Source organism: Amblyomma americanum, chromosome 9, assembly GCF_052857255.1.
Source record: "Amblyomma americanum isolate KBUSLIRL-KWMA chromosome 9, ASM5285725v1, whole genome shotgun sequence".
NCBI classification, from domain to species: domain Eukaryota; kingdom Metazoa; phylum Arthropoda; class Arachnida; order Ixodida; family Ixodidae; genus Amblyomma; species Amblyomma americanum.
The window spans coordinates 98,973,460-98,997,136 of record NC_135505.1 but is presented as its reverse complement, the minus strand read 5'-3'; the positions used below and the strand labels follow the sequence as shown (position 1 = coordinate 98,997,136).

The following is a 23,677-nucleotide window of genomic DNA, read 5'->3' as shown; positions in this document are numbered from 1 at the left end:
CCCATCGGGCATCGGGCATTTCATCGAAGCTTTACGGCAATCCGTTCCGTAGAGTGTGTGGCGTTTGAGAACGTAGCCATGCAAATGAAGCTTTCGCTTCTTGCCATTGTTAACGACAGTTTAAACCAGAGCTAATTTTTTTCATTTCGGCTAAACCAATATCCTGCAGCCTCAAAATGGATTAACTTCGCGGTCCGCTTGGCCTAGTCCTCTGAATAGTTTGGCTACTGAGCCAAAGCAACTGGAAGAAAATTGAAAAGAATAGGATTGCAGTAATTTCCTGGAGGAGGTGCATGAGAACAAAGAGGCGCAATAATAAATCGACTCGTAAATAAATTTCTTTGGTTTAATGCAATTGTGTGACAGATTCATGAGAGGTGTCGCACAACTGTTTATTCACTTTGGCTCCGTCTTTCTTGCGTGCACCAGGTAGAGTGAGGGCCTTGTGGCGAAGACCCCTTCCGTCGTCCACTTCATCACTTCTTCGGTAACGTCTTTTCTGAGGAGCTCTTTTTCCTCGGGCGTTACCAGGGACGCTGCTGGATTCAGTGACAGCTGCATGTCTGAAATGCGAAATAAGCGCCGAATAAACACTGATTCTAAACAGCTGCTCTTGAACATTTTTCAACTCGCCTGTCGACTGTGTCTCGGTTTGTCTCAAGGTTGTTCTTTATGGGCCTGTGCTTGATTGCTACATGTATTTGTGGGGTGGGCGAAGGACGCATCACAAAGCAACATAAAAGAGCAGCCACACTCAGATTCTCACTTCGTAACCTTGTAGAATACGGGCTAAGAAAAAAAAATCGGAGATACAGGAACACGAAATGATTGAAACGAATCTTGTTCCACCTAAGCATGTTGTATAGGAAAGGAAATGATTTTGCACACTTGAGAAGGATAAAAGTTAATGAAAGTAAAATATTCCAGCAAATAACCCAGCATGACCAAATACAATGTAGGCGTGCAATAACATATTTTGGCTTCCGCACTATAATGTCCGCCTGCCGTTTATCTTCATCTGTATCGACCTCTCTGCTGGTGTGGTATCTAGCCCACCACGAGAAACAGCGACGGTGGCATCATCTAACGCACCTATATGTATGCACCTTTTATTACTGTAACGTGTAGCTTATATCAGAGAGGTTGCCACACATCGGATCAATTGCACAAAAATACCACACGGCGCATTGGCCGAAATATTTCTTGCGTACCTGCTAAACCCATGCCATTCGATACCATTTAAAAATAAATTTCTGGTGGTGTACGTTGACTTGTAGTAACGTGCCGAAAGAATCAGTAATGTGCGTGACGGTTATTCGCGAACACGAACGTGAAGGACTCAAGGCAAAGAATGCATCACGCATTTAAAGTTTCCTCTCTTTTCTCTGCAGTCGCATTTTCCGGCACGAAATGGAACTAAGGTTACAATCATGGTCCCGCTAACTCTGGTTCTTACTTCATCATCATCAGCCTTATTACGCCCACTGCAGGAAAAAAGCGTTTAGCACTCTCCAATTAACCATGTGCTGTGCCAGCTGCGGCCCCCCTATCTCCGCAAAACTTCTTAATCTCATCCACCAACCTAACCTTCTGCCGCCCCCTGCTACGCTTTCCTTGTCTTGGAATCCAGTCCGTTATTCTTAAGGAGCATCGGTTATCATTCCTTCGCATTACATGTCCTGCGCCCAAGTCCATTTCTTCCTCCTGATTTCGACTAGGATGTCACTACCACTTGTTTTATCCCTGATCAAGCGAAAAGCGGCCCTTGGGAATAGACTGCCAGTAATATCTTCTTCACCATTCAATGCCCTGCCAAGCCAAATTCTCCATTTCAGTTTACCAAAAAACACACCGAAACGTGCGATCCTTAATCCATGCTATTGTCAGCCTCTCTCTAAATGTTACACCACTTTCATTACATGCTACGGGCGCATACTAAGTGGCTGTTTTTTTAGGATTCATTAAGCCTCAGGCTTCATCACTGCAAGCTTTATCAGCTTTAAGTAGGCTTCATCCCTATACCCACAAGTTTGTGCAAGGTACCTTTCTTCCCAAAATATTGGAAAACTCGGTCTGTATCCCAACTCGCATCACTTTCGAAAGCATCCGTTTCGGCGACGCTTGATTGGCTAATACGCCGGAAGCTGGTGTGCCGGATCGAGCCGCCGCATCCGCTTGCGGCGTTTCAGACAATCAGGTGTCTCTGGAAAGGACATGTTTGAAAGGGACGGAAGTTGGGGTACGGTTCTGGCCCTGATCACACTCTCTTGTATGTCTCGGCCAAGTGTACTTACACGATCCCTATCTTATTGCTAGAATCCTAGGCTGCTGCGATGTTTTCTCAATGTGGTATGATGCATGACAAGCTTCTTAGATTGCTCACCAATGAATGACTCGGGTTTGCTGTAGTCGTGCGGCACGCCGAACAGGAGTTCACAGGTGCGGGGCTTCAAGCCAGCGCCGTTGAGGAGGTCTAGAAGGTAAGACAGCCTCGCATCGTCGTCTTCCAAATCTTGGCTTTTGGGGACGAATCCCTCGAGGACCTGCAGAGCACGGAACAAGCGCCACACCTGGATGACGTGCTCGAAGCATGGCCTTGTAGCCGCAGCTATATAACATGTTTAACACAGTGGAAACTTCTGGTGATCGTGAATAAAATTTGAATGAAAGTAGAAAAGGATTACGCCTAGCTTGTCACTCATTGGCAGAATGCGAGAATTACACTTGCCCCTTTTTTATTCGCTGTTATTACTCAGATCGAGAAGCCGCGAACGTGATCATTAAATTTCTTTCACTGCTGGCACCAACGCTATTGTTTTGTTTTGGCACGCTCAAGAAAGTGGCGCAACTCATCGCATTAGTTTAACGGCATTACGCTTAGTTGAAACATACGTACTGCCACCTTATTACCATCATTTCTGGTTTTTACAGACTTCTCTATTCTGTGTTATCTCTCATTTTCGGTACGAGCATGATTAGCTTTGTACAACGCAACATATCGCAGTAACAGACTCTGCTGCGCTTTAGTCGAGTACAAGTCAAGATAAAAGGGGCCTTTCCCCGTCAAAGGGAGCCCTTTCCAGCCAATGGCGTCGGTCGATTCTAATGAACCTGTTAACACGACAACGCAGGGACTGGTAGATGAAAGCGAATGGTTTCCTCCCTGCATTGCCGGGGATAGTCCCCTCATTAAGTGGTCAAGCAAATCCATGTATTGTCCCAATATTCACGCAAGCAGGTTCACAAGAAAAACCGGTCGACACCATTGGCTAGAAAGAGCCTTTAGACAGGGAAAAGCCGCTTTTTACTTGCCTTGTATCCGACTATAGTCTGCTCATATTTGACATGACGTGGGCCATAACCTCATCAGCCAGGAGAAACAAAGCAGGAAGGGCGGCCGTGGCCCAGTCCTCTCTTCCGCCCTTTGTGCTGGATAGGTTGTAGAAAAATACCTTTTCCTTCTTTCGCGTCCACACGTGCACGAGTTTCCGCTCCCCCCCCCCCCCCCCCCTAAGTGCCACCGTGCAAAGCACGTACAGTATGTGCCACACTTAGAGGGAACACAGCCACGCATGGCCGCCACGCTTCGCGAAGCGCCCCCTACGACACCTGGCGAGAATGGACAGCACTAGAGTCACTAAATAAAGACTTTATTTAGTGACTCTAGACAGCACCATGCGCGTGCACCTTTGTTGCCGATTCTCGCCGGTTCTCGGCGGCAGCGCTTCGCTTTGTGCAGCGGCCGCATTCCCGTGTTCCCTCTAACCATGACACGTACTGTATGCCACCTGCTTGTGCGGAATGCCGAGCAAGCGGGCCAGCTGCAGAGCTCATCCGCCGGAAACCGCTGCCTTCGCGCACACCGTGAAATTCCAATTTAATTCGATGCGCCTTATTTTCGTGACAAGTTACTGGGTATGACTCCAAAACAAGCTGTACCTTTAGTTCGACATATCGGAATACATTGGAAAGGCAGCGACCGCGCGCCTGAGTTCGCTGGAAATGGAAACCTTTTTAAAAGCCCCAACCATCTCACTCGCCAGAATGTGAGGCTGCCCCTTTGGCATGTGTTGGAGGCAAGTGCGTTAGAGTGCCGTTTATTGCCTCGCCTGAAAAACAAGCCTGCTTCTGAAGTCACAGACTGCAATATTGTGTTGGGTGCTACCTATATTTGCTTTTATTTTCTTTCTGATAGAATGACGTTTAGTTTATGGGGGTTTAGCGTCTCTAAGTGACTCGTGTCGTTAGACCCCCATAAACCATGACGTAGCTTCAAAGCGAAATCACGAAATAAAAATAGTGAAGATCTGTGCTGCTGTCTCAAGCCCTATTTGAGCGTGACCGTGTCTCCTTGTACGTTATATTCCCTTCTAAATCATATCCACTTCTTATTTTCGACTTTCGAGAGTTCTATGAGAGAGAGGTACCAGCAATAAAATTCTCCTAGAGGACCCAGGTTTCATGTCCAACCTCGGTTTCTGCCTGCCAGATATCGTAGAAGCACCCGTTTTCGCCGACCTGTACCGAAGAATGGCTACACACGTGGCTTTCTTCAACGCGTTGGCCCCTGTCAGGCTCGGAGAACGGGAGGCCAACAGTGGAACGAAACGCTCCCGCATTCTGTTTCCATACTTGAGCGGAACCAGCGAGGCACTTGTAAGCATTCTCGGAAAACATGAAATCTACATGCCTCATAAACTTGTTTGGAGAGCAAGCCGCTGCTTACCCCTACCGAAAGATCGCGTCCCCAGAGAAAAAAAACCGGGTGTCGTTTACAAAATTCCGTGCTCAAAGGGACCGGCTTCATACATCGGCAAAACAAAAAACCCCCACCAACGAATAAGGCAACAAAAAAATGACATCTGGCTAATGATTTCAGAATCGAACCCCCTCGCCGAACACTGCGAACGCGCCGACCACCGAATACCCTTCGAGGAGGTGAGTGTCTTGGCCATGGAGCCAAACCTGTTCGAGACAACATGTGGAACCATGGCACATTCGGCTCACAAATGTGGCGGGCGATGAATAGGACTCCAGGAACGCTCCCCTCCGCGTACGTTAGTGGACTGCGCCACGTGCTAACAAAGGGAGAGCAAAGAAAGCACCCCGCTGCTGCTGCTGGCAAACTTTAGTATACAGCGTGTATTTCCGGAATTTTTATCATTTTAAGTTTTGATACTTTGCGTATTTACTCAGGACATGAAAGGGGAAAATTGTAACGAGGACCACAGGTCTTCCGAATGAAGGCAACAGAATACTGATATGGGATTTCAAAACATATATACCGGAAGGCTCTAGTAACATATACACAGTATTGCTGGCTTTGTCCTCGTTCTTGTGACATCCGTGACAAAAATAAGAGTGCAAGCAAGTCTCAGCTCTTTCGCCGTCATCCTATCATTATTATCGTCACCATCATCATCAGCGTGACTGCACCCATTTCATGTCAAAGGCCACTCCCATGTCTCTCCAATTAACCCTGTCCTTTGCAAGCTGCGCCCACCGTATCCCCGCAAACTTATCAATCTCATCGTCTCACCTATATGCCGCCCTCTGCTACACTTGTCTTCTCTTGGAACTCACTCCGTTGACCTTAAGAACCAGCGTTTATCTTGCCTTCGCATTACATGCCCTGCGAAAGCCCACTTCTTCCTCTTTATTTCGACTAGGATGTCATTAACACGCGTTTGTTTCCTCACCCTCTCTGCCCGCTTCCGGTCTCTTAACGTTACGCCTATAATTTTTCTTTCCATGGCTGGCTGCGGTTCCTTAACTTAAGCTGAACTGTTTTCGTTAGCCTCCACGTTTCTGCCCCGTAGGTGAGCACCGGTAAGATAGAGATAAGATCTTATTGCTGTAGGCGGTATTATCAGACTATTACACGCGTGCTCCCGATCAAACAGGTCTCTGAATTGTACTGCATGCAAGTTTACACGTATAAATGATTTTCATAGCCGAACTCGCTTTTCTCGCTACCAAGCAAAATAAGATGGATGCAATCGAAAGAGTGAAGCTCCCTTACGCTCGAGAACTTCTTCCATCGATCCAGGCCAGCAATCTTTCTCCAAAGCATCCTCGTCGGAGACCAGGCAGGGAAAACCAGAAGACATTCACCAGAAGGCAGGAGCAGACGAGACACGTTCTTCATAGCCTTGTTCTGGTCCTTGAGCCAGTTAAGACAGAAGAAGGAGTAGACACGGGCAAACTGGCCGTGCTTGGCTACGAATTCGGTCACGTCATCGCCAACGTTGAGGTGGTCGTACTCAATGCTGGGATGCGCGCAGTTCTCCCGGGCGTAGGCCAACATCTCCACCGAGGCGTCCACCGCAACTAGCCTCCGACAGGGTGGACATCGCGGCAGAAGCCAGTCGCGAGTGAAATCGCCCGTTCCGCAGCCGAGATCGAGAAACTGTTGGTCTTCTGTCGGCATCGGCGCAAACGCCATCTGGAGCAAGTCCAGGACCTTGAGGTTCATTTCGCGTTGCCTGTTGTCGTTGCTGGCGTACAGCTGCGAATTGTAGCTGGGATTTTTGGGACAAGGGCTGCTCGTGCTTGACATCGTTGTTACCAGTCGAGTGTCTGTGCTTTGTTCCTAGGAGCATAAGGGAACAACGATATTGGCGTTACGTAGGCTCCTCAAACCGGTTTATAGCGACGACTTAGGCCCGTTTCATATGCATGCTGTTTTTCTCCCCCGACACTGCGAATTCTGTCGGTCTGCGACTGGGGAGGGCTCGGTCTAGTCGCAGACGACTTGCGATCGAGTTCCCTCCGGTTGGTATTCAGTCGCAGCCTCGGCGGGTTAGCTCCGTGACTGACCAGAGAGGAGCGCCGAGACGGCGTGCGACGTGGGGTCACGTGGGAGCTGTTGCCGCGGTGGAAGCAAAGCTGTTTATTCTAAGCAAAACTTGCGAAATATTGTCTTGCATTTAAAAATACGGTGGTCATTAAATCATCAACACGTACATTCCGTGTGACGTTTCAGTCACGTTTAAGAATGGGTTGCCTATGCAAACCAAGAAACCTTGCCTGTCCCTCCGTCCTAATTCGCTGTGTCGGTGTTGCATGTGAAAGCAGTGACCGAAAATCGCACTGTGGTCGCACCGACTACACTGGATATTTTCAGTCCAGTCGCAGCATGTGAAACGGGCCTTAGAAGGTCAGATAACTACGTTTTGCATAAGTTCACATCAGCGGGTCATAGCAAGAGAACCTCCTATGCTAAATGTGTACTCCTTTCCCACGATCTCAACTTTGCGACCTGACGAAGGCTATGATCCAGGATATGCTGGCAAAAAAGTGTACAGGAGTTTCGCCCTCCCACACCTCTCAGTGCGAAAGGGCAATTTCGACGTACCGCATGCCCCTCCCTCCAATCAGCACTCCCTGATAGACCTGCACCTGCGTCATATGCCCACATGTCGATTAGACGTCCTGTGGACGTCGGCAGGACGTCAACGTGGTAAACGTAGGTGGTAAGTCAGGATCTCCGTTGTTCTCTCAGCGAAGCTGAAGTGCGTAGCATCCAATCACAATTGCTAAAAACCTATCCAGAGTTGCCTTCTTACGAGAAAATTGTATGCGAATAGCCAGCTGGCATGCATACAATATGTGACGTCATTCATCAGTGCACTTAAAGATAACCGCCGCTATTCCTCCCCTCCCCCACAGAGCCTAGTTACTGTGTTGAATTGAAAACAAATAAGGAGGGCAGAGTACATAACAATCGGTAGCGAGAAATACTTTTCGTGCATGGACACTAAATGACCGCCTCACTGATGATCTTGGAACAAGTCATGACATCGCAAATTCGACAATACCTACAGACATGAAAGACAATACCTAAAAGCTTACCTGCATGCAAAGTGTTCCTTGAAGTTGACAGTGCCTTCGCCGTTGTGCGACTAAAATCAGTTGGCTGCCGACGGTCCAGAGTCAGTTGAACGGAGCTGATATCTGAATTCAGTTCATCGCCCGCTCTAAACACACGAGTCCCGTTGGATGCACGGCTGCTTCGACGGAAACGTTGGCAGCTTTCGGGCTCCGTCGCTCTGCACTGAGTCTGCACGTGTCTGGCAGCTTGCTGTTACTAGAACTACGCGGCAGGAAACACAAGGTCGTTTTCCGGCTCAAAGAACTCTTGACATCGGGGATGCAGCATATGCAGGTGTTTCAGGGAAGCCGGCCAGTAATTTCTGAAAGACCGGCTTTTCAAGTTATGAAGGTGGCTTCTGCGGCAGAATAATACCAGTGCTGGCGAACAGCAGTTATTAAACTTATCAAGATAGCCGGCTAGCTAATATATAATAATTAACTTTTTAACTATCACAGTTAGGTAAGTGCATGGTTGCTATTACAGATTTGTAGCCGGTCGTTAGTAAAAGGAAAAGAAGTTTTGAAAATTTCGAAAACTCGATTATCCTCGGCACTGTGGCCCAACACAATTAACTACATCGTGCTCTAAATGCATGCTCTTTCGAAAAGCATGGAGGCAAAGCAAACCCCTCCGGAACACGCAACTAGACTAAATAACCAAATTTTTTGTAGAACCACAGCACCGAGGGTAATCGCGTTTTTGAAATTTTAAAGCCTGATATGGCTATTATTAACGGCAGGTAACAAATTTATAATTGCGATCAGGTGTCTCTCCTAGTTGAAAAGTTAATTATCACAAATCTCTTCACCGGACAAATAGCTAACTTTGTTCGCCTGTTTTCTGATGTCCGTCGACGCGTAATATTCTGCCGCAGAAGCCGCCTTCCAAACTCAAATATCCTTTTTTTTAAATAAGCGGCCGGCTCCACAGAACCACCTGGTATTACAAAATCACCGTCGTGCGAAGCTTCTCTTCGAGTAGCGCATTCCAAATTCAGTTTAAACCGCAATGCGTGCAATCTCTGTCTACCTCGTTTACTTTTTGTGAAAGAGCCCAATAATATGCATGCGATCCGAGTTTCCAGACACAGGCCTAGAATGCACACCGGATACGGCACTTCTTTTTCTTTTTTACTCAAGGTAGAGTTAAGCAAGCGTTTCCTTTTCCTATGCAAAAAAATAGAGAAAAGAACGCTTTACAACAAGCAAGTGTGGCAAACCATTAGTGCCAGATACTCGGTACATGGCGGAGGGAAAACAGCTGGTCGTAGCCGTTTTTCCGTCAATGTTAGACGAATAGTTCAATGTCATCGAGATTCGCATACATCGGTGAGACTGCGCAAAAATCCATGACACGTGTCACTATATCAAGTGGCGCCAATGTAATGCAAAGTGATGACTTTTTTTTAAAAAACGCGCCGATTCTCTTTGGAAGGAATATTGTTAGCCAGCAGCACACGGTAGCTCTAATAGCGGTTTCTTTAATAAGCAGCTTGCCGGTGTTGATCAGGCGGGCGGCGCTATTTCTTTTTATATACAGTAAGCATCAAATTATTCAATACAAGTTTTTCTTCCAAAAGTCGTAAAAGATACGCCTGTGCAGTCTGTACAGCTTGATTTTACGGCATGGCAGATATTATTTACTAAACAGCGTGTAATAAAAGTTTGTGAAATTTTTAAACCGACATCGTGCTTCCAGATATAGGGCATTGAAAATACGTGTTTGACAGACCGTAAAGTTGAATTCTTAATCTATAGCAAAAAATATACCTGATTTAATCATATAGTCGTGAATGCAATCCAAGGCTGCTTTAAGGGCATATCCCTTAGGGAGAGGGGAATCGGAAGAGATAGATGAAACCATAGTCGAACGAGGGGGCAGCAGACATCTGCGGAGACGTAAAAAGAATTGTTTTCTTTCTCGTCATCGTCCAATGTGGGTGAACAAGTGATATTGGTAGCTGCATTGTGATCACAAGCGCCTTACACACCCCATGAAAGCACCCACACCAAACAGAAAATGCGCCGAGGTGCATTGGAAGGCACTCCTGAGACTCGAATGGTAAAAGAGCTCGACCTAGGGTGGTGTCACATGTACCGATTTTTTTCAGAGCTACCACAGTCTGGTTTACATAGATTTCTTGGACTTTGGGAGAGTCCAGGAATTTTAGGTTTCGAAAGACCAATTAAACTAATGTGGACGCCGGCGGTTCCATTCAAAGAACATAGGTTAGCGGAAGTTGACTAAAAAAGCTGTAAAAACCGTGAATTAGAATGGTTGTTCTGTCTTTCGTGCCAGTAATAAGGTAGGTAAAAGAAGCTGTTTTTTTTTCAGCCGACCATGAACATGATGAAAGGGCAGCTCCAGCGCCTGCATGAGCCGTATAGGAGAAAACTGTTCCACTAGAGGGCGCTGACCCCACACAGCGGCGCGCGCTCATCGAGGCCTGCTTCCAGAAGAAGAGCAAGACAGCGCCGATGGAAGACCTGCCTTCGCCCATTGACAGCGGTCGTCCCGCGACTCGCACCCTCATCTTGCGGAGTAAGCGACCGACAGTCGCCTGCCTTGGCTGCGCATGCGGAGTGGCTGTGGCCGCAGCCACCGCCGCGCTGGCCTGGTTCGCTGTCCACTGGTCTGCCGAGCGGGTTGACACTGGCGACACTGGCAAGACGTTCTGTTGCCCCAGCCAGGCAGCCACGCTGTTCACCGCCATCGACAACAAGCAGCAGCCGTGCAAAGATTTCTTCGCGTACGTCTGCAACAACGCCCTCGAGGACGGCCTCGTCCAGCGGGACGTGGCACTCGACGCTCTGGTGAGCAGTTTGCGAACGGAGACTATACACTTCTAGATTCCACGAGGGTGCACTAGCACAAAAAAAATGATGGTCGATTTTCGCAGATGGCTAAATGCAAATTAGGTGCGCAAGCAGCTGAGTTTTCACTTTGGTTCCGGTGTTCAGATCCAGTGTTCCCGGATGGAAGTTTCTCGTATAGCGATAATGGGTTAACGTCGATATATCAGGGATTGGTCATCCTCTCCATTTGTAGATCCCTGGGAGTCTTCCTAACCCTCCTGGCGCGGTAGTGTCACTGCCCTTCTATGGCAGGTGCTGCCATCGGTGGGACTTGGGTTTCTTGGGTTGGGGTGCAACCGAGGTTGCTCATCCCGAACAGCCTCTCATGATTAAATGAGCTGCTGCCTGACACGGTGGACGGGTTGCCCACCACCTTGTGGGCAGGTGAGAAGCTTGCCCCCACAAAACCGACTTCAACCAAACAGGAAAACAAACAAACAAACAAACAAACAATTGTTAAATGCGTAGAATGGCCACTATACGTGCTAGCGCACTAAAAGAGCACAAAACGAGAAGAGAAATAATGGATGCATAAAACATCACGAATATCGGGTTTTCTTTTTGTGCTCTCGTAGTTTTGCTGGTTTACACCGTGCAATTGTTGCAGCATCTGGCAAGCCTTACAACATTGATGTTTCGTCCACAGAGCCACTAGTAACGCCTGCATCTGAAGTATGTGTTAACTTTCTTCCGTCCCTCGGACATTTGGAACAGACTGCTGTGATTTTCTAATTGCAAATGTCTTCCCTTTCGTAAGTATTGCAAGCGAAAATAGCAGAGGCTGTTTCAGAGTTATGGTGCGGAAATTTTAAAATCCACTATGCAGCCAATAATTCTAACCGGTATTGATTTGCAGGCAATTTTTATACCTTGTCGATGTGCTCTTTTTTTTAGAGGATTTTGGCGACATAAAAAACTTTTCCACTACTAAGGGAATCGCACGAAACAGCCTCGTGGAAAGCCGTTTGACGTGAGTGATATCAAAGTCATGACTTAGTCAGCGCTGTAGACCTTGAGCTTCTCGGATCAAAGCTGAAACCATGTGCCTAGTATAAACAAAAACTCAGTGTTTCTCTAAAATGTGCCGAGAAATCCATGACTATTCAAAAGAGCATTCTGTTTGGCGTAAATGATGTGTATGTTCAATAATAAACGTATGCTTGCCAATAATGGCAGTCTTGCAAACTTTTCTGTTTGCATTTGGTTGGATTTGATAGTGAATTGCTATTGTACTTCTCAAGAAGATCCCAAACGTTCTTTAATAGAAACTTTGGTTAGAATTAGATGGCAACAGTTAACAGAATGGGTATCAAGTCGAGCGCATTTGGCAGGTATTATCTGATTATGAAGGACAGTATACCAGTATCCCTCAAGAGGAAAGTATATCACAGGTATTTTTGACTGGTACTCACATATGGAGCACCAACATGGAGGCTAACGGCAGAGCTTGGACTTAAATTCAGCAAAACTCAGCGACCAATGGAAAGGAAACTGATAGGTTAGCATTTAAGAGGCACGTTGAGGGCAGAGAGGGTTGATGATAATGCAACACGAGTTAATGATAATCGTATTCGAAATAATGATAACGCAACACGAGTTATTGATAATCCTATTCGGGATCCAGAGCATGAAATGGACAAGGATATAACATGTACTGCGAAGGCAAGATAACCGCTGGGCCTTAAGGGTAACGGAGTGGATTCTAAGTGAGGGTAAGCGTAGCAGGGGAAACAGAGAGCTGTGTGGGTGGATGAGACTAAAAAGTTTGCTGGAACAAGGTGGCCGCAGATGCCGTAAGATTAGGTTAAATGGAGAGTTATGAGACAGCCCTTTGTCGTGCAGTGGGTGTATTAAAGCTGATAACAATTATTTCGAACTTTTTTTTCCGTACTGCCGACGGCATAATCGGCAGCTTCTCACCAACTGCAATGGAAAAAGTGCGTTCCCTGATCGTGTTTTAGTTGGCAAGCACAGGCACACTTGTGTGTTTAGGTGCCCGAGTTTGAAACTTCTGCTGCATACCACTCGAAGCCGCCATTTTGAAGTTGTTGGGCGCAGACGTACTGCGGTCACATGGCCTCAGTTGACCAATCAAGTCTAGCGTACCTTTCTTTAACCGCATGGATAAGATTTTAATTTAATAGCAAATTAACGCGGTGTTTTTCTCATTTGCCATAAGGATGGCTTAAGGACAGGGGCGGGGTTAACAGGAGAGACAGGGAAGAGGCCTTTGCACTGCAGTGGGTGTAGTTACAGCTGATGATGGGGATGAAGAAAGATGACGAGGCCATTTAACCTGCACACATTTCCTGAAATAGTGGCCAGCGCAGTTGCCATTGGATGTCAATCAACCATAACCTGCAAAGACGTACCATCAAGAGACTAAACAGCTGCTACGAACAGGACCACATCTGCATAAGAGCCGCAGCATGGAATGGAACGGTCAGTTGTGCAGACGGCGCGTTTTGATCTACTTGAGGCGTGTGGTGAACGATAACATTATCTTCGGTTTAACATTTCTCGAGCTTGTCCAATCGTTCGTAGTGCGCTGCATACGAAACCGTGCACAAAAAATGGCGACTGACAACTCAGTTCTTGATTTCCACTAGAGTTCATTTACTGCAGCGAATGACGCAATGATGTAATTCGAATGTCCTTGAGTGGCCGCTTTCACGGGAGAGTCGGGTTCATCCAGGACATCTTTGTAAGTTTCTTAAGAGATCTTTAATGCGGGGCTCGGCTCTGTGTCACTGTTCTTTTTTTCGTTGTTTTTTTTTGCAGTGGGATGTCACCTCTGACATCATCAAGGGCACCCAGGACTACGGCAGTGAGGCTGCAGTCGCACTTCACACCCTTTACACATCATGCCTCAAAGAAATATGGCAGGAGGATCAGCGAGCCAGGCATGTTGCGGCGGTCGTGCTAGAAATAGCCAACAGCACCAGGCACATGAGTGGCGCAAGCCTGCTTCGTTTGGCCCTCACGGTGGAGAAGCGCTACCGCCTGCCGTTCATCTTCGAAGTGAGGAGCGCGACCGGCAAAACAACGCGGCTCACGTTCGTTAGATGGGCACGTCGAGTCGTCCAGTACAAACATAACTGCGATGCTTCCTGCTACGACGTCACTCTTTCCATCCTTAATTCGCACTTTGGCTCTAACTACACCAGTGAGGACATCTCGAAGTGGGAAGAAAAATTTCCGCGTGTTCCGCGAAGACGAACGGCCGTGTCTTTGACAGAGATTACGGACGCTTTCGATCACATCGAAGTGTCCGAATTCAAAGCCATATTAAACGACTTCCTTATAGACGTTGAACGCGCGAAAGTAATTCTTGTCACAGCTAAAGATGGCCTCTTTGCGGACATTCGGCTTTTGATCGACACAGAGCATCAGCCGTTGGCGTTGTTCTACTTGTTGCTTCTTGTCTCCCTGGAAGCCATGCGCTACACTCAACAGGACAACAAGCTAAGTTCACCCAATATGCGTAGCGAGGACATCTGTCACGGTCACGTGCGGATGAGCTTCCACCTGTGGCGCATCACTTACGTGGCAGCACTGGCGACACCCGCTAAAGACAGCCAGCTTAAAAGCATATTCGTGGCCACGCGCCGACGCTTCATTGACTACGGCCCACTTCGGCGGCTGGTGGCGGCCGGAAATGACACCGATCACTTCCGGGCCCTAGTCGGCAACGTGTCGCTTATGTTGCCCGGCGACTTGGTCTTCCGAGAGCCACCCGTGCCACGCATGACCTCCCATGGCTTCGTCCGGAACTTTTTCTTAGCTTTGAACTTCGAGTTTGACGCTAAAAAGGAGACCGTGCGGCAAGGGGTGCCCTGGTTTCGAGAGAACCCGGACAACAGAGCTGCGGACCGCATGTTCTTCGCGAACGATACCACTCTGTACGTGTCAACACTGGGGTACGGGTGGCTGAGTTCAGGAACCAACGACCCACTGCTGGCCGACGCTGCGGTGATTGCCAGCCGCATGGCGGCTTTGCTGTGGCTTGAACTGGTCGCCTGGAGGGGCTGGTCACGGGAAACAGAGGCGGCTCTACAATCCCACAGGTGACGTATGTTAATAACCCGACGCTAATTAGGAAAGAAAGCATTATCGCTTTTTAAAGAAAGCCTTATTGCACGGAGTAGGCGGTTTTCATTACGGCCTCTATCACGATCGAGATAAAATGTGGTCCACTCCTTGCACGCTAGATACGTGAAAATGGTCAGGCAAGGAGGTGTCGGAAATTGCAAACAGAGGCTGTCCGCAAAAGATTCCTCGCGAGCTGTCAATCATAAGTTGTACGTCAAGGTCGTGTTTTCGAGACCCGTGAAGGCCGTGGGTTCGAGAATGAAAAGGGAGAGGGAAAGGAAAGGGAAACGCTTTCGTATTTCGGCTTGAGCGCAATCTTGTAATCTCTTTTTCTCTGACGCCTCTCATGCACCGCTTCTGGTCGATTGTAGGTCTTTGATAACATCAAAACGTTATAAGCATTAGTCGCTTAAGATAGCCTTTTGATGATTTTGTGCCGTGAAACCAAAAAGTACTTCGTCTTAGCCCGTTCATTTCTTCTTTGTCTTCTCGCGTCTGTTATTCGGCAGTGTAGACCATGGTGTACAAATTCTTTCTGCACATTGGTTGAATTACTAGACATTGTATACAACAGAACACTGCCCTTAGTAGACCGTGGCACGAAGCTACACACAAGACGTGCGCATAGGTATGAGTGATTACATGATATAGGAACGCAGTGATTGCAACTGATTGAGCTCACAGTTGGCTCACTACGGCACTCATGCATAGCGCGATAATAAGATTGTGTGGTTTCCTGAAACCGCCTCTACCGAAACGCAACCAGAAAACGGGGGAAAAGAAATGGCATAGTATCTCTCTCATATATCGTTGGACACCTGAACCGCGCTGTAAGGGAAGTGATAAAGGAGGGAGTGAAAGAAGAAAGGAAGAAAGAGGTGCCGTAGTGAAGAGCTCCGGAATAATTTCGACCACCTGGGGATCATTCACATGTACTGACATCGCACAGCACACGGGTGCCTTAGCGTTTTTCCTCCATGAGAACGCAGCCGCCGCGGTCGGGTTCGAGCCCGGGAACTCCGGATCAGTAGTCGAGTGCCCTAACCACTGAGCCACCGCGGCGGGTAGAAAATATATTTCAGTCTTCGATTTTTTGGCGCGCGCTGTGGTACTCTGAAATCCCGTGAACGCTGATGGTGTATTATTCCATAGTTGTGGTCGCGGGTAACTACCACCTCAGCAGTCCTGATGACGTCAGTGTTAACCCCACAGTCCACTCACTGCTTATAAATGCATAATAATAATAATTGGTTTTTGGGGAAAGGAAATGGCGCAGTATCTGTCTCATGTATCGTTGGACACCTGAACCGCGCCGTAAGGGAAGGGATAAAGGAGGGAGTGAAAGAAGAGAGGAACAAATAGGTCCGTAGTGGAGGGCTCGGAATAATTTCGACCACCTGGGGATCTTTAAAGTGCACTGACATCGCACAGCACACGGGCGCCTTAGCGTTTTTCCTCCATAAAAACGCAGCCGCCGCGGTCGGGTTCGAACCCGGGAACTCCGGATCAGTAGTCGAGCGCCCTAACCACTGAGCCACCGCGGCGGGTTTATAAATGCATGCAAAAATACATCTAGCTGCATAAATTGTCACTTGAAAACGACAGCAATTTGACCTTTTAGAACAGACGGAAAATGAACCCAATGAGAAACGCCCATGAAAGGAATGAAATGAAGAGCGATTTTAGGGAAAACAATAACTCCCCCAGAAATTAGTGACGGAAGAAAAGGGCAGTATTGCATCATAATATATTCGGAAATAGCAAACAGACCATTTATATCCGGGATATTTTGAAAAAAAAGTATGGGATCTTTTTGTTCACGGCTGAACATTTCGTTCTGCTGCAAGCCTGCTCCCCGGTTTCAAGAAAAAAATTGAGAAATTGAAAATTTGTTTTTAGGGAAAAGAAATAGCGCAGTATCTGTCTCTCGTATCTCAGCGGACACCCGAAACGCACCCGCCGCGACCGGGTTCGAAGCGTTTCGATGGAGGCGAAACGCAAAAGGCGCCCGTGTGCTGTGCGAGGTCAGTGCACGTTAAATATCCCCAGGTGGTCGAAATTACTCCGGAGCTCTCCACTACGGCACTACTTTCTCCCTTTCTTCACTAACTCCCTCCTTTATCCCTTCTCTTACGGCTCGGTTCAGGTGTAGAAACTGTTTTTAGGCGGCGGCCTTTGGTCGTCCAATCATTCGATCAAATAGTCGAAGCACTCGTAAACAATACATAAAAAACTCGGATATTTGCCATATTTGGTCATTTACCGAAAAAAAAGGAAATATTAAATGGCACTACTACGAGCGAAACAGTTTTCAAGGGACTGGCTAATTCGGTAGTTAATTATTTGGCATGATTAATGTTATTTAGCGCCCTCGGTGTTATCAGCTATAATATTATACCATCGTCTTCTTGTTGAGCTCGGTGATTATGAACCCCTCCAAGCGCCGTTTTTCTTGCGAGGATTGTGCTTCTTGTGCTTCTCGTGACCTTAAAAGTGAGACAGCTCGAAAGTATTGAACCAATGAAATTTTCTCTCTCTCCTTGTAATTAATAAATCATAGGTCTGCTGTACTGCCTGTAAGTTAGTGGATGTACGTAGTAATTCTGGCTACTAATACTCAGATGTGTGAACTTTCTTATTCTCATATATACATAAATATATTCTCATTATTGACAAAGATCGGCCCTCCGATCAAAACGTCGAGTAAAATAAAAATATTTCTTTAAATGAAGCGTATACTTCTATGTATATATGTAATTTTAAGCACTCAAGTACCTCATGTTTTCGCATGTTCGCAAGTATATATATATATATGTGTGTGTGTGTGTGTGTGTGTGTGTGTGTGTGTGTGTGTGTGTGTGTGTGTGTGTGTGTGTGTGTGTGTGTGTGTGTGTGTGTGTGTGTGTGTGTGTGTGTGTGTGTGTGTGTGTGTGTGTGTGTGTGTGTGTGTGTGTGTGTGTGTGTGTGTGTGTGTGTGTGTGTGTGTGTGTGTGTGTGTGTGTGTGTGTGTGTGTGTGTGTGTGTGTGTGTGTGTGTGTGTGTGTGTGTGTGTGTGTGTGTGTGTGTGTGTGTGTGTGTGTGTGTGTGTGTGTGTGTGTGTGTGTGTGTGTGTGTGTGTGTGTGTGTGTGTGTGTGTGTGTGTGTGTGTGTGTGTGTGTGTGTGTGTGTGTGTGTGTGTGTGTGTGTGTGTGTGTGTGTGTGTGTGTGTGTGTGTGTGTGTGTGTGTGTGTGTGTGTGTGTGTGTGTGTGTGTGTGCGTGTGTGCGTGTGTGTGTGTGTGTGTGTGTGTGTGTGTGTGTGTGTGTGTGTGTGTGTGTGTGTGTGTGTGTGTGTGTGTGTGTGTGTGTGTGTGTGTGTGTGTGTGACTCTTCCCAATCCATCTACGAGCGCAATCTCCGTCGGAGTGTGAGCGTCCAGATTGATGGAGCCCGATGACTCCGCACTCTTCTAGTCCAAAGTTCTGTCAATCGATGCGGACAGCTGGTGATTCAAACAAGCAGGCCAGCATGATGCGTGCTGTTCACAAACCACATAAAAAAACCTGAATGAATGCGGGCGGAAATCCAATGCAGCCCAGGAAAACGACGGTCGTATATAGTTGAGCTCAGGATTCAACAGACAGTAGCTTGCATACAATGTCTCAACGAAGCGACTAGGGCCTGGAGGTGACTCTAAGCGGTGTTAGGGCTTTTTGAATGCCTTAACCTTTCATGATTCGCACTTCAACAGGACGTTCTCATTCGTGAGGTTCATCACAGGATCGGCAATGCGTGAAAAGCCCTTGACCAATAGTCTGTAGTAGACCACAGTGTCGTAAGAATCTGCGGACAGGCTTTTTTTGTCAGAACGCCGCGGAAACTGCGAGATCACGGCTGTCATTGAAAGTCCAGGACACACTATGCGCTTGCTGATGATGTGTCCTATAATCTTTGGCTACTCGCAGTCGAAGTGTCCATTTTCTGGTTTTAGCGTTAGACCAGAAACCCGCCGTGGTAGCTCAGTGGTAAGGGCGCTCGGCTACTGATCCGGAGTTCCTGGGTTCGAACCCGACCGCGGCGGATGCGTTTATATGGAGGAAAAACGCTAAGGCGCCCGTGTGCTTTGCGATGTCAGTGCACGTGAAGGATCTCCAGGTGGTCGAAATTATTCCGGAGCCCTCCACTGCGGCACCTTTCTTCCTTTCTTCTTTCACTCCCTCCTTTATTCGTTCCCTTACGGCGCGGTTCAGGTGTCCAACGATATATGAGACAGATACTGCGCCATTTCTTTTCCCCAAAAATCAATTTTTATTATCAGGCCACAAGACTTGACGGCTTCGCACACTGCATGAAGTGTTTTCGGCTTCAGCCCCCAAAGATATCGTCATCTAGTTACATGGGGCAGGTATTGCAGTCTTACGCCGTTTTCCAGCCCCCTGTGCTTTATTCGTTTAAAAGTGTCAGCCGCGGAGCACAGTCCAAGTCTCATGACGCTTAATTTAGTGGCCGTTCGGCGTTAACGAAGGAAGGCGTCTGACAATCGGTACACCCGTTTTCACAGCAGGTGCCGTTTGTAACTCTATCGACCAGAAATGCTTCGCACTGGAGAGTCAGTTATAACAGCGACTAGTCAATGAGGTGAACGGGTCGATAACTTTGTTTTTTCTTTACTTTTCTACTTTGTTCAACCTACGATAATCGACGCAGAACCCGATACTGTCATCTTTCCATTGACCAGTAAAACCTGTGCCTTTCAGGGGCTCTCCAGCGTTAGGAGGAAGAAATAAATGAATGTGAAAAAATAAGTCTGGCGACGATACTGCATCTTCCTTCTTTCACTCCCTCCTTTACCCTTCCCTTACGGCGCGGTTCAGGTCTCCAACGATATATGAGACAGATACTGCGCCATTTCCTTTCCCCCAAAACAAATTATTATTATTATTAATTATTATCCTGCATATTATTATAGCCCTATGTACTATCGGGAAAAAAAGTTTCCGTGGCACGAGTTTTACGAACAACGTTTATTGTAGCTCCACCTCGCTACCTAAACGTTCCTTCCTCTGGGAACAATATCAGACGACTGGGTAGTGAGGTGAAGCTACACAATAAAAGTTTTTGCAAAAACTCCCGTCCCGCAAACTTTTGACCACGATAAGTATACCAACGCCAGAGCGCCGAATTTGTAATATGTTAAGTTATACACCATTCTGTATTGCTCAATGCGTACATGAGCAATATAGAGTGCTCTATACGCAGAATAAAGGTGTGATTTGGACACGGAATAATAATTGGTTTTTTGGGGAAAGGAAATTGCGCAGTATCTGTCTCATATATCGTTGGACCCCTGAACCACGCCGTAAGGGAAGAGATAAAGGAGAAAGGATGAGAGAGGTGCCGTAGTGGAGGGCTCCGGAATGATTTGGACCACCTGGGGATCTTTAACGTGCACTGACATCGCACAACACACAGGCGCCTTAGCGTTATGCCTCTATAAAAACGCAGCCGCCGCGGTCGGGTTCGAACCCAGGAACTCCGGATCAGTAGCCGAGCGCCCGAACCACTGAGCCACCGCGGCGGTTTTTTGACACTGAACGCTGGACCTTTTGACAGCGAAAACCATCGCCAAATATGTAAAATCAGCTATTCCGGACTGTGAAAAAATATATACGCTTTAAATTCCGAATAATAACTAAAACAGGCTCATAGTTTTCTCTTTAAAGGTTGTCTCCCAATACTTTTCATGCAGGGAATGCGTGCTGAGTGCCTCAAGCTCAAAGTACCTCGAAGCCGCGCATCCCGTGGTGGAGCTCAAGATGGGGCTGCAAGTGGCCGCCATTGTCGGGGCTGCCGGCACTGCCCACGGCGAGGCCGCCACTCCAGCCGCTGCAAGAGCTAGCTGGTACACAATGCAGGACGCCTGGAGCCTTTTCCGGATGTCCGAAGCCCAGTTCTTCTACGCTCGCTTCGCCTACTACCGCTGCAGCACCGATTCGCAGGCTAGAGCTTTAGTGAACGAACTTGTCAGGGGGAACATTGACTTTGCCAGGGCATTTCAGTGCCCGCTTAGCAAGTACGCGGTTGAGCAAGGAGACTGCATAAACATTACACTGCCGAAGAGCACATAGATTGATGTGAATCTGAGGCTGTGGAGGGCCCAGGCGCCTGGTTAATATGCGGGATCTTTTTCAGTGCCCACCTTGTCCATCGTATTTTTTTTTTGTCTTCATGGAGAGGCTTTTGCGCTAGGCTACTCTGCAAGTGTGTGATCATTAGACTTAGATATATAGAATCGTATGATTAACTAATTGCTCTTTTCAGTTATGTATGCTGCTTACCATGCTTCACCTTTTTTGTTTACATTTACGAGGCATCTCTCATATCTACGAAGATTCATACAGACAATGTTGCATTTCTCGTCACGAGTTACTCCGCCACTCGTGATCGCTGGAAAAACGCATACGAGCTAACGTGGTCAACCACACGATGGAGTATTGCAGCATGCAATTTTCGGAAATTAGGGGTGTGAAGATAACTCAACATTATACTTACTTTCAATATAGCTGTTCTGGCGATTAAGCTTTAGAGATTTGTTTTCTTGTGAGGCTTCAAACACGTCAAGTTAAAAATCCCGCATTTTTAATCTTCATGTGATATTAAATTCGGTCCTCTGCTCTTCTGCCGGCTTAGGACTTCGCTCATCGAAGCATGTCAGTGAAGCTCAGCCTTATTCCTTCCGTAACTGTTATTTGCGCTGACTTTCAGGGCTTTTTTGTCGCATGTACTACTGGACTTACTGTGGATTCCGGAATGCAGGTTACACTTATGAGTTGCACTGCCATATTTCAGAAAATGAGTGAGATTTCTCCGATGATGACAACACAGGTTCACTGTCATAGGCCGTCATAATAGCGCGGCTTTTGGCATGCAACCTTTGTGTCCCTACCCTGAACACGCCCTCAATGATCACTGAAAGCGAAGTGAGCAATTCGGCGCACAGAGTTGAGCAATGCAAATACTGCACTGTGTCCTGTCTTATCCGGTTACGTCCGTCTGACCTGCAGTGACGATAAAGCGTTCGTTATACTAATAGCTATCGACAGTTATACTAACAGACTGTGCGCTTGTGCCATTCTTGATGGCCATAAGGAGTATGAAGCAAAAAGAAAGGGTGAGGAGGAGTGCACAGGCAAGAGCGTGTAATGCGGTTGCTTAGCGCCGCACTTGCAGTGCGAACACAGATGTGAATGGAGAGAGGTGGTGAGAACAGCGCATGCGCGAGCGTTCTTTGCACCACTGATAGCACCCCCCCCCCCCCCCCCCCCAAGGTCTGTACGTCACACCGACGTCATTTTTTCCACCTCGATTTACTCTTCGGAGAGAATGGAATAGAACGGTTACCGGAGTGGTTATGTTCCTGAAAGAAGGAAATATTACAAAACAATTAAAAAAATACTCCTGCAGCAGAAATGTTTTTTAGCTTTGAGTATTGTGGCTTGATAGCTATCGCTGCTTATGCACCCGCCATCAGACCCAAAGCGCACTCACGACGTCATCCCTTTAAATAGAGCGCGCTAATGAATTTTCAGAGCTGCGTGCACACAGGTGTGCGCTGCATGTACAGTCTTTGTCAAAAGTATAGAGCCCAAGGGTTTTGCTTCGAAGCCGTGCAGCGGAGATTCTTAATCACATTTGAAAGTCTTATAAGCTTGTGAGGGTTGAGGACTTGAGTTCCTCCTGGCTCCGCGAGATTAGGGTCCCTGAGTATGCAAGCTAAGAAGCAGACCCCCTTGGCCTGTATACTTTTGACAAAGATGTATAGTTATTGGTGTGGATATGTTAGAGTGGGGATGTCACAGGGCGTTTATAAGAAGCTGAATGAGGAATGTTAGGCGCTAGATGTATACCGCGCTTGCGCGCTCTGTAGCGAGCTTTCACTCAGTTAAGCGAATTACGCGGCGATAGTGTAATCATTCCCCAGTTTCACTGCGCTAGTAATCGCCTTTCTAGCCACAAGCCGCGGACCTAGTCTGTGTGAAAAGTCTCCCCCCCCGCTCCCCCCCCCCCCCGCGTCTTTTCGGTAAGGGCGTAACTAGTTTCAATCGATTTTCACGAACATTTTTAAAACCAAATTGCTGTCTAACTACTGTGTTGTCTTACGAAAAATGGATGAGAAGAGGGGGGCAGCCAAAGTCTTCGGTTATTTGTACGGTTAAAACACTTGGGAGACGCTTAAGCTCTACCTTAAGAGTCAAACGCGATAGCGTTCCCTCATGGTCGAGCACCCGCCGATTAGATGGCACATCAGCATTCGAGGAACGCGCAGACTCAGTAGGGTGCCTCGATGATATCGCCTCCGCTGGAGCGCGCGCATCGAGGCACCATAAGCCTTAATAAAGCCCCTAGACTCCGTAGGCTCAGTAGTGTTCCCTGCATATGCTCCCGCTGGGAGCAGAGTTGCGCGTCTGTTTTCCCTTGCTGCTCCGAACGGCATTCGCCGAGAGGCGATCACAAGATTTTCGCGATGTCGTGTTCAACATTCTGCGGAGAAGCTGACTTCACAGGCGCAGTGCAGAGCGACCCATTGTCAGCTCGACTCCTCATGTGAGCCCACGCTGTGGGCTACATTTCACACATTTTCCGTGCAGACCTGTGGCGTCAGGTCTGGGGTTTTGCTGTGGAAGTGAGCGACGTAGTAGTCACCTATGACTTGCGTGCAGTGCGCCAAACTGCAGCAACCGTACTGGAAACGGCAAAGTGGTTTACGAACTGCAATTTGGAAGGTCAGCGGCTGAAGTGCGTCGGGGATTGAAGTGGCTTTTGAGAATGGGCCGCGTTAAGCGTGACCAAATATTATAATTTATAACTCAGATGTAA

At 47.5% G+C, this 23,677-nt stretch overlaps 2 protein-coding genes across 2 annotated transcripts; one reads left to right on the top strand and one right to left on the bottom strand.

Moving 5' to 3' along the window:
- Nucleotides 1–340: 340 nt before the first annotated feature.
- On the bottom strand, nt 341–9,703 carry LOC144105214 (juvenile hormone acid O-methyltransferase-like). The gene is made up of 5 exons (XM_077638360.1): nt 9,646–9,703; nt 7,855–8,095; nt 6,023–6,592; nt 2,384–2,543; nt 341–563 (listed from the first exon to the last, which is right to left on the bottom strand). The coding sequence occupies exons 2-5, from the start codon at nt 7,858–7,860 to the stop codon at nt 397–399; spliced, it is 903 nt and encodes a 300-aa protein (XP_077494486.1). The 5' UTR covers nt 7,861–8,095; nt 9,646–9,703; the 3' UTR covers nt 341–396.
- A 650-nt stretch (nt 9,704–10,353) lies between these two features.
- Nucleotides 10,354–20,973, top strand: LOC144103529 (uncharacterized). Its single transcript, XM_077636225.1, has 3 exons — nt 10,354–10,689; nt 13,513–14,798; nt 20,550–20,973. Exons 1-3 carry the CDS (start codon nt 10,354–10,356, stop codon nt 20,926–20,928), a joined length of 2,001 nt encoding a protein of 666 aa, XP_077492351.1. The 3' UTR covers nt 20,929–20,973.
- Nucleotides 20,974–23,677: the final 2,704 nt, after the last annotated feature.